The sequence below is a fragment of the Sinohyriopsis cumingii genome, chromosome 11 (genome assembly GCF_028554795.1).
Source record: "Sinohyriopsis cumingii isolate HCF-2022 chromosome 11, ASM2855479v2, whole genome shotgun sequence".
NCBI classification, from domain to species: domain Eukaryota; kingdom Metazoa; phylum Mollusca; class Bivalvia; order Unionida; family Unionidae; genus Sinohyriopsis; species Sinohyriopsis cumingii.
In genome coordinates, this window is record NC_142971.1 from 79,715,602 (window position 1) to 79,733,355 (window position 17,754).

General features: G+C 33.3%; 1 protein-coding gene across 1 annotated transcript in view; it reads right to left on the minus strand.

Moving 5' to 3' along the window:
- Positions 1–2,985: 2,985 nt before the first annotated feature.
- The window catches only part of LOC149788817 (uncharacterized), a 26,987-nt gene continuing 12,218 nt past the window's right edge, over positions 2,986–17,754 (minus strand). The window contains exon 4 of the mRNA XM_089975782.1: positions 2,986–3,453. Coding sequence (XP_089831908.1) covers positions 3,329–3,453 — 125 coding nt within the window. The 3' untranslated portion in view covers positions 2,986–3,328. The remainder of the gene's footprint in view (positions 3,454–17,754) is intronic.

Sequence of the window (17,754 nt, forward strand, 5' to 3'; positions counted from 1 at the left end):
GAAATTAATTCGCAATCGGACACTGCTTTTCAATCTGTTGCTGTAGTTATATGTCCTCAGCAAATCTTATATTGTTCTGCTAAACTAGTTAGGGTATTACACACGGTATTTTATGTGACGTTTGATATTAAAGTCGATAACTTCTAACATTTAATATCTGAGATAGTGCGACGTATTTGATTTAGATCGCAAAATCCTGGACACTTCAATTATCAGGACCTTTTTCTCAGACTTAGACTTTGTAAAATATATATGCAGTACTCTATCTTTATTTGTACAAGACCAGTAAAGGCTAATTATGTAAATAACCCAAGTATATTTATAGCGTTGTAAAAATACTACTGCATATTTTACAATGTCAGTAATATAGCTATTGAATGTGGTGGTGATCTGGATACAGAAACAGACATAGATGTATCATAATAGGTTAGGTGGAAAACCATATTAAACACACGACTCTCGTGGCATTTTAAAATTATACAAAACAAATCTCATAAGAGTGTATAAATAAATAAAACTAGAATCAGAAATAATAACCTGTCTAGCTAAAAAACATTTGAAAACGGCATGAGCATGGTCACAAGAATACATATGCTAATATATATAAATATCTACATATATTGATGTACCACACGTGTACGCTTCCATTACGTTCTGTTTACCGTTAATGGTCTCCCCTGTAATATATATATATATATATATATATATATATATATATATATATATATATATATATATATATGTATGTATATATATATATACTGTAATATTTGCTGAACATGTAAAAGATTTTACAATTTTAATGAAAAATTAATAGTAAGAAACGATAATAGGAGGAACATGAGGAGATATAATAAAGAAGAAAACGATTTTTTTATCGAGAAAGTATAGTGAACAGTCAGTTTTCCTTTACTATTTTACTTATTCCTTACTTCAGAGGTGGCGGTAGAGAGTGATACTTGAGGGGCACGTCATCCTCATGGTGTGTTGAAAGAAGTAAACGTATGTATCGCATTCTCTTATTAACAGCTTTTTTTCATTTATAATTTTTGCGGAAAATTTACTATCAAAACTCCATAAGTAAGACACGTAAGCCTGTTCTTTAGTCGTATCAACACATTCTAGTGTTTCTTTTGTAAAATCTTCCTTAGTCATAATAACGAATTATACAACAATCTCAACAATAACACTGTGACGGCTAACTATAACGTCCCGCCTTTGCATTATATTCGCAAGAGGGTCGACTAAGCTTGTCTGTACTCTTCAATCGAATAATAGGAACCCCGTTTGTGAATTAAAATGTAAGGAGTGATATCCAACAGCTCACGGAAGTTGCCAATGGCAGTGTCCTAGGTATTGCGTGATAAAGTGCTTGTTATCTTATTATGCGTTTACATATTTTGAGTAACCACTCGTTTTGTTTGCACACAGTACAATGAATTAAAAGCTTTGGAGACTACAACACTGATAAACCTATTGCTAGATGGGTCTAAGAACACAACTTGTTCAAACTACATTTCTTTTGGTCTATTCGTTAGAATATGTCAACAATTTGTTGAACCATTATTACGTGTCAGACGTAGTAAGTGTTCTTCTCAATATCAACTGGGTAATATATTAGGCGCGTCATCATGCAAAGAGTAATCTTAAATTCCGTACCGATTAGATTTCAAAACCAGAGACTCAGTGGAGTGTCAAAGATAAATTTAGTTTATATTTTCCTCTTCATTTTAGATTTTCTCAAAACTTAACCTCCCACGAATCACTACAGTGTCTTGCTGAAACCGGCAAAGCCTGTGATAAATCCCTTGTCTCTTTTTCGATATATACACCGTCATGTGCAACAATTTAAGTAGGAGTCCCTATATTATATATCTTCTTGCATGAAATCGTATATATCGAAAGTTGGGCACAGATGTTCAAGTCAAGCGTTGGAGCATAAACAAACTCATTTTCTGATTACAAGAGAAATTGCAGAAGCACCTCTCGTCTCGAACACCACCATATAAAGTGTCCTGCAGCAAATAGGTTAACATAACATGATATTCTCGTGAACACTGCGTGAACATTTATACGTTTAACGCAGTGATAATACCTACTGAAGAGTAAACACACAAACAACAACAAGATTAACTGTATTTTTATAAATTACAGAGGTGATTGTTGTTGCCGTATAACTTTTTTAATTTAATTATTGTATAACACTGACTACAGTATGTTGAAGTAATTTTGAAAACAGCAAACTACTTCACATGTAAAGGATCTATAAAAAGCAGCCTAAGGGAGGGGGACTCAAACAATCGGGTGACCGACTTACGGGGAGTTGCTACAATCAATGCTTCATTGTATAATGTGAGTATAAAGAATTGTATTTGTCAGCCAAGCAATGCTGCCTCATTACCTTTCCAAAGGCAGGCTTGTTTGCAAGCATTCTTGCTATTCATGAAGGGGAGCCGAACAAAATATACGCGTCGCCATGGAGGCCACATTGCACAACCTGAGCTTTGTGACAATGTAAATTTTACTTGCGGTAATGCAGATTTATTAATCTGAGGCGAAGCAAAAGGACTAAATGCGACTAAGCCGTTTGACGTTGAATATATTGATATCTAGACCGCATACAAATCGGTAATATTCCTGGCAGCTATGTTGCATTATATTCAAAGGTCACGATCTATCTCGTTTTTGGGACCGAAATATCTTGCATAAATGAATTAAGTTCAGATGTAGAGATTTTGTCTTTAACTTGAATTTTGTACTTTGAAGACAATGAGCAAAGAAAGTTTATAAAATACAATTAAAATTATATTATCATTACAATTAGTGTTATTCAATTTTTTAAAATTTTATTTCTTTGATTTATTAAACATTTAGAGAAATATATGATTGAATAATATGTTGATGACTCTTTTTTGTGTGTGGTATCAATCAGCAAGTGAAAATACGGTTATGAAGAATTTATATAAGATGTCAACATATAAGGCATACCTTTTGAGTGTTACATTTATTGCTGATAACAAACATATTAAATTAAACTCCTACCTTAGACAGATAACATACTTGCAAATGTGAAATACAATCTATTCATTCTGAATAACTTTCATATAGCCGAAGTAATGATGTTCTCTCTGTCTCTGTCTCTTTCTCTCTCTCTCTCTCTCTCTCTCTCACTCTCTCTCTCTCTCTCTCGCGCGCGCGCGCATTGTGATCAGTTGTAACAAGTTTCTTATCCCCGACTGTCCATAACATGATTTTTAACATGTCCCAAGAAAAAATTGGCTTCTAATATTTCGCCTGCTTTTGGTGGTTGATTGGCAGAGTCGGCACATTACTGTGACACATTATTATGCTGGCCATATGGAGGTTGGGGACCACCACTGGGGTAACCATATCCGACTGCTCCCTGCTGGGCAGGGACAGTTGACTGTCCCTGGGAAAATGCCGTGGAATTCACTGAAAAGATTAAAAGGAATATCATTGGCTTTATTACAATATAATCGTAATGACAGGATATAAAACAATGTGTGTGTATATATATATATATATATATATATATATATATATATATATATATATATATATATATATAGTAAATCTCTGGTCCAACCATCATCTTATGCATCAAATGAATGAGGTATTATTCAATTTCATGTTTAAATCTACTTCAGAGTTTCATTGTGTATGCAAACCACACACACAAAACAAACATACATCCATACATACATCCTTGCATACATGCATACATAAATACATACATACATACATAGATACATACATACGTACATCCATCCATCCATCCATCCATCCATCCATACATACATACACACGTACATACGTACATACATACATACGGACATACAGACATACATACATACCTACCTACCTACCTACTTACCTACCTACTTACCTACCTACCTACCTACCTACATACATACCTACACACATACATACATACATACATACACACATACATTCATACATGCATACGTACATACATACATACATACATACATACATACACACATACATTCATGCATGCATACATACACACATATGTATATATATATATATATATATATTCCAAATTAGAGTTTCTTCAACATTAATTATGATGGAACTTAAACTAAAATTTTAAGCTTTCAACACGCACGAGCACACGCGCATGCTGTATGGACAGTCTGTCTGTATTCAAAATCTGGTTAACATTCCTTACAACACAATGAGATCAGCCCACCCATTTAATTTGCAGTGGGAATATATTTTATTTACAAAGGGTTCTGACAACCCGATGATAACTTACACTATGCATGCGGTGCATAGAAGAGTTGCTGTAAATTTGACATTTACCAGGGAAAGCATGTTTTAGAGATAAGTTTTCTAAGTCATGTAAAATCAATAAATTATCTTTCGAAACTTTCTTTTGTACATCAAAATAATTTAATGACACTGTTGTTGTGTGAATTTTCACTCGCAACTGACGGCACATTGAATGATCAATGCTCGTAAATGCAGATATTGTCACTTTAACACAATGTTTCAAGAGTAAGCTTACACATCGCATTGTCCGTATTCATGTACATACTAACACATTGCATTTCAACAGAGACAACTAATATTTCAAGACAAAATTGCTGAGCAAAAACACCAGTAGACATACCCGTTTGAATATTTCACTTATTTCGTTTAAAATTGAGATGACTTAGTACCGCTGTATTGTCCATGTGAATATGGTCCTACCTCCAGGTGGTACCATCAGTCAAAGAAAATAAATAACAATACCTAGTAAGTTTATACTATAGTTAAAAATGATTTTAAATAACACAACCTTTTTCCTCCACTATCCTATTTACTATATTGCATAACCATTGTTTAAAAGTGACTAAACCTTGTGTTGGCCATGTCCACGCCGGGGCCAAGCAATAATCATTGCTTCGCTGTCACATCTCCTTCAGAGGAATGTACAGTGGATTTAATTGAAGCAAAGCGTGTATGTTTGATATATTACGATCATGTTACCAGGAAGTAATATATTGGTAGCACAAGGACCCTGGCTACAACACTTATGTAAATAACTCATAAAATTATTGCGTAAAATGACCTTTTCAACTCTAAAATTGTCCTGGTCTCAATGAAATTGTTTTCGAATGCTACATGACATATATATCTCTTCCTCGAAAACAGTTGCATAAGTATATGATAAACATCGCTAGGATGCATTATTTATGGTAGGTCAAAATAACTATGATACTAACGGTTCAACAGATTAATTAATATATAAACTTTGTTTTTTCTTTCAATTCATTAGCAAATTATATAGTTTGCACAATATGTATTCAAAACCAGCTACCAATAAAAATTCATATTAACAAACATATATATGAAACGAAGGATTGTTGCTTTTCCTTTTTTCTCTGTTTTAAACGAGTCCTTCATGAGTTTCATTTCTGAAATATCATAATTATTCTATTCGACTATAAATCCGGAATATGTTCACAATTACTAGCAGGAAGCTTTTATGGAAGTATTCTAGTGTAAATATTATCAACGTAAAACGGAAGCGATATATTTAACTTAACTTGAGCTGGTTTGAAAGCAAATTAAAAGCTTCTAATTCTTAAACCTTTTCATCTGCTATGGCCAGAGGTTCTCCTGCAACCTTATTCAGCTATGTTTCGAACGGCGACGTGGAATCTATATGTTATAGCAAGATTTTCTTCTATAACAACATTGAGTTTTATTATGCTCCGCGACCTGGACTCCATCTGCCCTGGCCTACTATCTTCTACAAAATATTTGAGGTATGTGAAACTCCTTTAAGTGAACTGCACTTATGGATAATAAATATTGTCTTGTTGCGTTCCTTTAGTTGCTGAAATTGCAGGCAATCCTTTTATATCTCACAATAAACTTAATCAACTTAGTCAAAGCTTATATACTTATCAATGAATTAAATTAATCGAGGCACTGAATTAAAACATTTTAGTAAATTGAATTCATTAATTCAGCCCATTTTGATCTTTGATTTCATCGTTCATTGACTGATGCCACAAGGACGAATCTGAGGCATTATAATTTACTTTAGTATACAGTTGTCAGAATATATGTTATACGAATAATCACTCATATATATATATATATATATATATATATATATATATATATAGATAGATAGATAGATAGATAGATAGATAGATAGATAGATATAGATATATGCCAGTATTATCTCTAACTTATAATATTTTGCACGAATAATCACGCATATATATATATATATATATATATATATATATATATATATATATATATATATATATATATATATATATATATACATATATATATATATATATATATATATATATATATATATATATATATATATATATATATATATATATATATATATATATATATATATATAAAGATAGATTGATACATAGATAGATATATAGATATTGATTTTTAAAATAAACCAACTTATTAAAAATATCCTTGGAAAGTTCACGGAACATACTGTCAAGCTTGGTCATCAAATCATGCCAAAAGAGATGGGATGTGAGCACACTTTAAAGTTGAGTTCCTTAGGTCGCACAAGGCGCATACAACTGAATTGGAAAGATATCACATGCTATATATTATGGTTTGAAGTTATTTTAATATTGCCATTTTAGTACCGTTATGAAATCATGACAACTTGTTGCGTATTGTGCAAGACATAGCAAGAGCCATATCACTTACCTACAGAACTGTTGCATCTCAGATTGAACGCAGAACAAACCAATGACCCATGTCGTTTCATTCAACAAACGTTCGTGAGTAATGTCAGCTGATATATTTAACGAAACATTATAAAATAAAAAAGGCGAACACATGATGCAATTTGATCAAGCCATTGATCAGCATATAAACATATGTTCAACACCTTTGAATAAGCAGGAGAACCATCGTAAAGTAGCATATATGTAAACAATACGTGCAAGCAAATAACGAATGGGTAGTGGAGACAGGATGTTTGAGTCTGTACATATAATATAATTCTGTATTCTTATACAGAATTATTGCACAAAGACATTCCTTACAAATGTTATTCGGATTTCTTATACCGGAGTGTTATTTCTTGTGTTTCTACAAGGGACGGTAAACAACAGCACTGTACAGAATACATAATACTTCATCACCATACATCTTGGATTTTGATCGTGACTACAACATGAATTGATCTGTTCATTTCATTACTGGGAATTGTAAAATTTAATTCGTTGATTATTCTTGAATTAATTTTGGATTGATTCTTAAAACAGTAAGTTTTTTATTCAATTGCACATTGTTTTTCCAGGTAAATGAATTATTTATTAAATATTTTAAAAGTTGTTTCCATTCTTTCAATTGTTACTGTTTATTTGAGCCTAAACACGTAACATAAGAATTCGGTTGCTCGTCCTCGATTTTTGAAGCTTGGATAAAATATTTCAAAAAGTTTTGTTGAATTTGAATTCCGCTAGTTTTTAAATCTTTAGAGAAATCGGCAAGCTTTTTCTAAAATATCATCAAAAGTGGAATTTTTTCTTTGAAATCCTACCCAGAACCAATTAGATCTCTTCAAAATAGATGAGCTAATTCAACTTGCCAGAAACTACGACCTTTCTGAAGTAAAAGCTATCTTACCGAGCAGAATGTTTGGGATAAGAGCGCTTTTTTCGATCAGTATGTCTGTATCAGACACTAACCTAAACGTAAATGAATTTCAATTAAAATACAAAATGGAATTGGAGTTAAGGAAGCTCGGTCTTTAGGAAAGAGAGAAAGAAATACAAATGCAGTTAGATAAGGAAGAAAAAGGGAAAGAAAGACAAATGCAGTTGCAAGGAAAACAAACGCATTTACTAGAAAAGCAGTGGCTAATTCAGTTACAAGAATGGTAAATGCAATTAGATAAAGCAGAAAGAGAGAAAGATAAGGAATATCAATGTAGAATGAAAGAAATGGAAAAGCACTATCATACTTCAAATCCAGATTAAAGTTTTGATCATGCAAATACTATTAGATTAGTGCCCCCGTTAAGAGGAAAAACAGTAAACAAATATTGTACTCGTTTTAAAAAGTTGTTAAAAATTTGAAATGGCCAAGGAAGCATTTTACTCATTTATTACAATGTTTACTCACTGGTAAGGCTAGTGATATTTACAATTCACTGTCAGTTCACCAAAGTGGTGACTATAGATGCGGTTAAGGAATGCATTTTAAAGGGTATTGAGTTAGTCCCTGAAGCCTAACTGCACAAATTCAGAAGGTATAGAAATAAGCTGGACCAACTCATGTGCAATCTGCTAGAGAAAAAGAACAGTTATTTGATAGATGGTGCTTAGCCATGAAAATTAAACGTGATTATGAAAGTGCCAAAAACTTTTATTATTTGAAGAGTTCAAAACCTGTGTCCATAATAACATTAAGACTTAATTTGACGAGCATCAGCTCGAAGCTTTGGAAAATGCTGCTCGAGCTGCTGATGAGTATTCTTTAACTGATAAAGGTAATTTTGTAAAAAAACGACTTCTATTCAACAGTCTTCAAGCAGAAAACTATGTAAAACTAATGCAAGCCCTTCTAAAACTCAAACTGGATCAACTTCTAAAAATCAACCTTCATATAGATTTGATTCAAGATACTTGTCTCTTCATACGAGTACCTATTGCAAGGAAAAAGGACACGTTATTTCCGATTGCTACAAAATAAAAATAGGCACCAGAATCAAGACAGACCAATTCCAAATGATCTTATTTCCAAGAGGTCAAGGTCGCTGTCATGTATTGAAAACAATATATCTGTTGGGGCTAATAAACCCAATTCTGATTTTATTATTGAGAATTATGAACCATTCATATTGATGGGTTGTTTATTTCGCTTGGGTGATTCAACCAATCCTATCCCTTTTACAATTTTAAAGGCACACGAGCTTCTCAGTGTCTTTTATTGTCAGTTTTTTGCCTTTTTCTGTGAAAACTTCTTATATGAGAGTGTTCTTATTCAGAGAGTAGAGTGCGGATTTGTTACTGTCCTCCGTTGTGTACACTTTTCATAAGACTTAGCCTCAGGACCCGTGACAGTCGGCAAAGTGTATGTTTTACCCATTGAGGGAATTCATTCATTATTAGGCGATGACCTATCTGGATACAAGTTGTGGTTAATCCACTTGTAACTGACAAGTCTTGCTTGGATCAGAAAATCGATCCAAATGAAAAAGAATTACTTGATTTATTACCAGCTTATTCAGTTACCAGACCTATGGCAAAGAAAGGTCTTGAGACATATGTTGATAAGGAAAGTATTACTTTTGCTGACACATGTATTGGGCAGGTTTTGCATGAGGCCACTTTCACTGATTGTTTAGATCAATTAGAAGGTATTGATCACAGTGATCCTCTTTTAACTACTAAATATCTTTTTTAATCACCGTGACAAACGACAATCACTTTGTCGTCGAAAAAGAAAAGGATTCTGAGATCTCCAGTTTGTTTCAAAAGGCCATTGGTGATTCTGAAGCCACTGAAGTTCCTGTCTCATATGTTATTAAAAATATAATTCTCATGATAAAATCAAAACCTCCGGAGGTAACTGTCGGTGATGAATGGTCAGTGAAATATCAAATTGCAGTTCTGAAACCTTACAGACAGGAAATACTTCGTATGACCGATGCAACTATTTTGGCTTCTCCTTTAGGGATTAATACATCTTATCACAAGATATTGGACACCCCAATCAGAAGCTCCCTAAGACTCATCTGCAACCTATTCCTGCCTTTGACGAACCATTCAGTACAAATATGGTAGATTATGTTGGTCACGTACCTAAGACTGAGGCAGGTAACCAATCACTTTAGACAATTATGTGTGCGTCAACTAGGTTTGCAGAGGCTATTCCATTGAGGAATGAAGAAACTTTGATACAGTGTCTTTACTTAATTTCGTATTCCCAAATCTGTCCAGTCAGGCCACGGGTCAAATTTTAGATCTGTAACTCTCCAGCTTATTATGTCTGAATTCAAGTTTAAAGTAAAATTACGTTTCGACTACAATGGAGAAAACTTTCTGAGTCTGGTACAAAAGTTATTTCTCTCTCGTTCATTCGTTAAAATTTTCTTCAGATTTGATATTGCGGCCCTTACAAAGGTACAAATAAAATCAATGAGTTAAATTTCAGTAATAGTGCTCCTGGGATCTAACTTAAGTAGTGGAATACCAGTATATTGAAAGAGATAGCTAGGTTAAACATGCAAATAATTTAGTTAAACCTGTCCCATTCAGTAAATATTTAAGTGGATTAATATCAATGGATTCTAATAATAGTGGAGGGACACATCTTCGGAATTCAGAAATGATGAATGATCTGGACCAAACTCTTTTAGATTTGCATGTGCACTAAATAAATTAACTTAAACAGTTATTATTTGAATATGAGCAATTATTTCCAGTTGATTCTACGATAACGAATACAATGACGTTGAAATTGGAAATTCCAAACCTGGGAAACAACACCCGTACAGGATTAACCCTCTAAAACGGGAATACCTGAACAAAGAAATTCAGTATTTGCTGGAAAATGATTTTATAGAGCCCAGTAAAAATGACTTGAAATTTCCAAGCACACTTGTTCAAAATCCAGATTTAACTTTCCGTATGTGCCTGATTATAGCAAAGGTGAACAGTGTGACAAAACAGATTGAATTCCATTACCTAGAATCAATGACTGTATTGCTAAGATCGGAAATGCCAAATATGTCACCACATTTGACCTTCTAAAAGGATTTTGGCAAATACCACTAACGATAAGAGGAAAGGAAATGTCGGCTCTCGTGACTCCAGATGGACTTTAATAACATAATGTAATGGCGTTTGGGATGAAAGGGTTGCCAAGTACATATCAACGTCTCAGGAATCTGATCACTTTTGGTTTAGGAAATTGTGTTGCTTACATCGATGATGTCATCATCATCAACGACACCTGGAAAGAACATTAGCAACGATTCGGAAATCCTTTGACGGACTGATTGATGTCTGTTCGACAATTCATACATCTGAAAGTGAGTTCTGCCGTACTAGTGTAACTTTTCCAGGACATATCGTTGGACATGGATAAGGTAAACGATAAATGCTAAGGTCAAGACTACCTATGAATATCTCGTTCATGCTAGTAAAAAGCAACTGATGCGATTTTAAGGTACGGCTGGATACTATCTGAAATTTTGTTTCAGGTTTTATATAATTACTGAATCCCTGACAAATTGATTGAGCAAGAAAAACAAGTTCTTTTGGACAGTAAAATGTCATGAGGCTTTTGATAATTTAAAAGCCATACTTAAAAGCGCGCAAGTTCTTAAAGCGCAAAATTTCAACCAATCATTGAAATTATATGTTAATGCAAGTGATGCTGGGGTTGGAGCAGTGTTAATTAAATAAGACGAAAAGGATATTGATCATCTGGTTTGTTATTTTTCTAAAATATTAAATAACCATCAAAGAAATTATTCAACAATCGAGAATGAATGTTTTGCTTTGATATTGGCATTACAAGATTTTGAAGTTTACCTTAATCCAGCTTCTTATTCGATTATTGTGTTTAGTGACCACAATCTCCTTATATTCATCGGCAAGCTGAAAACTAGAAATCAGCTACTCTTAAGGTTGAATTTATTGTCACAGGAATATAATCTTGACACCAGGCACATCAAGGGAAAAAATAATTTAATGCACTTTCCCTTGTGTATAAATGTATTTGTTCATGTACATTATGTTAAAAGTTCTTCTTTCGTTTTTCTTTTAAACGTATGTAGCATTAATCTATGGTAAAAATAAATCTTTATCATATATATCTATTTTTTTCTTTATGGGGTAAGTGTACTTATGTCTGATTTAATTTATATTTTATTTTAATTGCATTGTTTGTTTCTCAGCTTTATTGTTTTATTCTATTGCATGCTTTTGTAATATATTGTTGTTTACTTAATTTGGAAATATTTTCAGAAAATCTTGACTAATTGTGAACACCTATGGTTGATCTGACCTTAATTATAAATTAGCAACATCCACGTGAACAAATTCTTTTGTATTTGTATTGTGGGAATAATAAGAATGAGATCGAGGCTGTATTGACTACGTGACACTAGACTTGTACATAATTTTAGCGCAGTAAACAACTTTTTATTATTTTATTCTCATAGTAAACGATTATTTTTGTGTCAGGGCCATGTAAGGCGTATGTGATTTAAATGCGATAACGTGACCGCATACGGGTATCTATTCTGCGTCTAAATTATTGTATAATCATTGTTTTAGAGAAATAATCTTAGTCTGGGTCTGCAATACTTGATTCCAAGTTATTTTCTTTTGTTGCAGCCAGTTTTTTAGTTATCTGTTTATTTTTCTTCAGATTATTTGGATCATGAAAACTTAATTCCTTTCTCTGGAAATATTCAATTGCTCATACAGATTTCTCTGATAAAGACATTTCTTCAAAATGTTATTAGAATTTACAACACCTAAGTGTTCTTTCTTTTGCTTCTGCTAATAAATGTAGACAACAGCACTGTACAGGATACAACATACGTAATCACCCTCTATCTTTGATTTTCATCGGGACTCAAAATTGAATTCATCAGAACATTTCATTACTGGGACTTTTAAAATTTATTTCGTGAATTATTATTGAATTATTTTTGGATTTGATTCTTTTTCAATTGTTACTTTGTTCTTCCAGGCAAATAAATTATTTATTACATTCTTCATAGCTTGATTTTTTTCGCTCTTTCATTTTGTTACTCTTTATTCGAGATTAAACACGTAAGAATATATATATATATATATATATATATATATATATATATATATATATATATATATATATATATATCTGCATTATTGCCCTTCTCTACAATCAATGTTAGTGTGTAACACGAGCGCTAGACCCTTTGGAGCAAGAACCTTTACACACAACAAAAAGGTCTATCTTTGCTGACAACGAATCTCTAGCGCACATGATACGTTTACATTTCAGCATTTTACATTGTTTGTTCGTCCTTAAATGAGAAGTCGGCTGGAGGTAGTCACATAATACCATCGAATTTCAAAGCTACCGTTAAACCAACATTGAAATACTGAGTCACTGGTAATGTTTAAGCAATCGCGTGAAGTTGCTGAATCAATTACTTTTGTGTCTTTGAGTAACTTTAATCATTTCAATCACGAGAAGTAGGCAATCAGTTTTCATGTGTTTGTGGTATACTTTGACGTAGACTGTCTGTGGAGGAGCAAACATTATTTGCAAAGCTATAATTAGCTTCTGGTAAGTGTGATATGTTCATTTGACCCAAATTGTAATTACGGTCGAGTTGGATGTTAGAGAAATATAATATTGACAACAAAACAACATATTTCAAATATGGCCATTAGCTTGTAGCGAATGCATTATTGTAAAAGAGAATACGACCACACAACATACAGTGTCTAAGAAACAATAGTCCCGGATTAAGTTCTTATATGTTACTTTGAATATGAACACATTCGACAACATAAATTAGCAAAGACAGCATAAAGTTATGTGACTAGAATAAAACGGAATACATGGAAGCGTATCGAATAGAAAGAAGAGAAACAAGGATATGCGATACAGTGTAAAAAGAAATATGTGCGAAATGGTATTCTATCAAAAGGCTTGATCTCGGAGTATTATTCATATTATTAAATCTGATAGTCTATAGGATTATCCGTATGTAAAACAAAGCTCAGTAAAAAGAGGACATAATTTGATCTGCTACAACTCTAAGTTTTGATTAATCTGTAGAACATTAATCTCATCGTATATGATAGATATGAAAGCTCACAGCACATTATTGTTATACTGCTGTTTAATATATTTAAATGCAAAAGTCTTTCTACTGCTATATAACTGCAGTTGCATCATTTGATAAATAAAGGAAAGATTTCCCTTGGTCAGGTCATAATCATACCCAACTCTGTTTATATCTTCATAAACTGTACGCAGTACGAGTCACGTGCAAAGTAACTAAAGTAAGCACTGAAAATGCTAAGTAACTAACGTAACGTACAATCTAACGTAACGGAAAACATAAACATTTCACGCCTAAAGAAAATAAATAAAAAGGTAGATTTATCTTTTATTTATAAACAAAACTAATCTGATTTAAAAGAAAGTAATGAAACATCTTTTCTGTTTTAAGAATAAAAATAATCATTTCTTTGAGTTGGTTTGATTTGATTTCAAACGTAAAAGTTCTGAAACTCAAAATATGTCAATGTCACGGAATTGGGTAGGAGTTATATCAATATGTATATGTTGTCAAAAATGTACTCGGGTTTCTTTGCCGCGTACAGCGTCACCCGAGGTTGGTATAGTTTTTGGCTTAGATTTTTCGAAATCATGAGCGAAACTCAGACCATGCTGCACGAACAAATGGCTTGCAGCGGGGGAAACTAAGTACCTAGCTGCGCATCTGTCACAGCTAGTGTACTTATAGTGCAAATTCTCGAAAAATATCACATTACGCCAAGTCTTGTCAGGACGCTCACCCCTTTACAGGAGCAAATCTCCAGCTGTAGAGGTAATGACATTCTTTATTATTATTCGTATATATGACATAATTGTTTTTATGCTTTAGATGTTTTAGAACCTTAATGTTTCGAAAAGACTTCTATCTGCAAACATATTCATTGAATGCAGTAGCTAATGAGCAGGAAACATATATTTATTCTAAATTCTACGGAGAGTCAATACCTAGGTTATACAACGCTATATTATAACTATTATGGTCTGGTTCGAGTTAGCTATTTGTTGCAACCAAACAGACAACTTGTATTTAATTATACAATGTTTGCATTAAATGATTAATGTATTGGGTAATGAATTCATGTGCGCGCATGCGCTACAAATATGACTGAAGTACTTAACCGTGTCATATGTACTACACGGTTTAGTTGTTATCATTTTAGCTGCCTAAATGCCATGCCGTGTACATCGTTTGATGTGGAGTCACCAGCAGTAGAGCTGCTTTATACATGCATGCCATGCCTTGTACATCGTTTGATGTGGAGTCACAGAACTCTGTGGGGGTTACTGTGACGTATGCGCTGTGTTTGTTGACGTTGGATCGGAAGAGGGAACTGGTTTTCTCGGTGCGAGGGACCAGGTCTTAGCGACCAACGGGTCTGTGATGTGAGGCATCCTTCGGCAGACCGAGAGGAGCGGACCATGCGTGGGTTCTTCTCTGGCCATTTACAAGAGCGCGTGGAACCGGAGTTAACATCTTGGTCGTCAAATGGGCGCCACGATAGTTGTAATGTTCCATGTTATTTCCACAATTGCATTTGTCATTCATTCCTATTGTTATGTCGTTATATGAACGATCGATAGGTTCATCATTCCATTCATTACTTTCGTTATATGAACGATCGATAGGTTAATCTCATTCATCCCTATTGCTATGTCGTTATATGAACGATCGATAGGTTCATCATCCCATTCATTACTATCATTATATGAACGATCAATAGGTTCATCATTCCATTCATTACTATCGTTATATGAACGATCGATAGGTTCATAATGTCATTCATCCCTATTGCTATGTCGTTATATGAACGATCGATAGGTTTGTCATTCATCCCTATTAAATTGTTATATGAAAGATCGATACGTTCATAATTACACATATTGTTATATCGTTATATGAACGATCGATAGGCGAATAATTTTATTCGTTCATATCGTTATATGAAAATATCGTTATATGAACAATCAATAGGTTTATGCTAATTCCTATTGCAATGCCGTGGTGTGAACGATCGATAGGTTTATAATGTTGTTCATTCCTATTGCAATGCCGTTGTGTGAACGATCGATGGGTTTATGTTATTAATTCCTATTGCAATGCCGTTGTGTGAACGATCGATATGTTTATAATGTTGTTCATTCCTATTGCAATGCCATTGTGTGAACCATTGATAGATTCATCATTTCATTCATTCCTATTTCAATATCTGGTTACGATCGATAGGTTCGTAATTTGCATTGCTTTTCAATATCGTTTTATGAACGATAGGTTAGTAACTTACACTGCTTTTCTCAATCGTTATTTAAACGATACATGATTACATTCTTTTCTGAATCGTTATTTAAACGATACATAAATACATTCTTTTCTAAATCGTTATTTGAACGATACATAATTACATTCTTTTCTGAATCGTTATTTGAACGATACATAATTACATTCTTTTGTAAATCGTCATTTGAACGATACCTTCATGACTTTATATATTGAGGTGTAGGTCACTTTTATTTTGTTGATCAGTGATAGGAATTCACGTTTCTTTTGAAATTCCATTCGTTAAATTAATGTGAAGTTTTGTTTTCTTCGAGTTAATTGTTGATAGTTCCATGTTAGGAACTTTATAATTTTTCTTATCTTTTGATTTATAATGGTGTCAGATTTGTTATATTTAAATTGCGTTTATAAATAAACATCTTGTAAACACAGTTGCTTTTCATGTCTTCCCTAATCCAGTGCCAACCCGGCTTCATCCTGTGACAGTCAAGACCATTTTGGCGCAGCATTTTCACTGCAGCTGGTTACAAAAGTGAATCCAAAACTATCAGAAAATTGATATAGCGATTAGACGGAGGGTGATCAAAGACTAACATAATAACTGCATTCACAGTCCTACAATGTAAGACACACACCTTGATAGTTAATTTCTGATGTATGTGGGAGATATGCTACACTACCGTGGTCTGTCAGTGTCAATGTCATGCAATGTTTAACTATTGAACACGCATCACTGTAACCATTCGACGCGAAAATAGATTTAAAGACAACAAAATTGGTTACTCTTGTGATTGGGCAAAAACGATTACACAATACACAATAAAAACACGATAGCATGAACTCTAAGCTTCATTCATAAACAAATCAAACAACACATCCTTTGCTTTGAATATTCAACGTCTGCTCAGATCTCAAAAGCCACTTCAGATACAAAATGAAGACCGTGTTGATGGAATAAGTAAAAATATAGATTTCCTACCATGTTAGGATTTGATAGTTTGATATTGACGTAACTATTACGAGAATCTTAGATAATAGTAATAATAGTAATAACAATAATAATAATAATAATAATAATAATAATAATAATAAAATAATGAGGAATTTGTACAGCGTCTAATCTTTAGAAGCTCTAAACGCTTTATAATACCTAGAAGATAGAAAACATATAATGATATGATTGCAAAAACAATCACCCTGAAATTAGAAAACATTAAAAAAAAACATGCTGAGAATATTTAAGGTAGGAAACATTATTAGGTCTTTAAATTTGTTCTCGCAGTTGAAATAAGTGAATTTAGAAACCCTCTTGAATGTGAGCGCTGTCTAAGTGTTTAAGTTCAGTGGGCAATTCATTCCGCGTTGCTGGGCCCTGGTATGCAAAAGAACGCTGTCCTTAAGACTGTTTTCATACTTGGAATACTGGTTATACGATTGTCAGAAGAGGAGCATAGGTATCTTGCTGGTGTGTACACATGGGTGAGGTCGGATATGTATGTTGGACTAGAGTCCATCAGTGAAACGTAGCACAGAGAAAAAAATTGCGTTGATTCTGGATCAAATGAATAGCCAGGGTAGGGTACAGAGAAGCGGGGAGGTGTGGTCTGATCGTGGTACTCTAAGTATGATTCGAGCGGCTG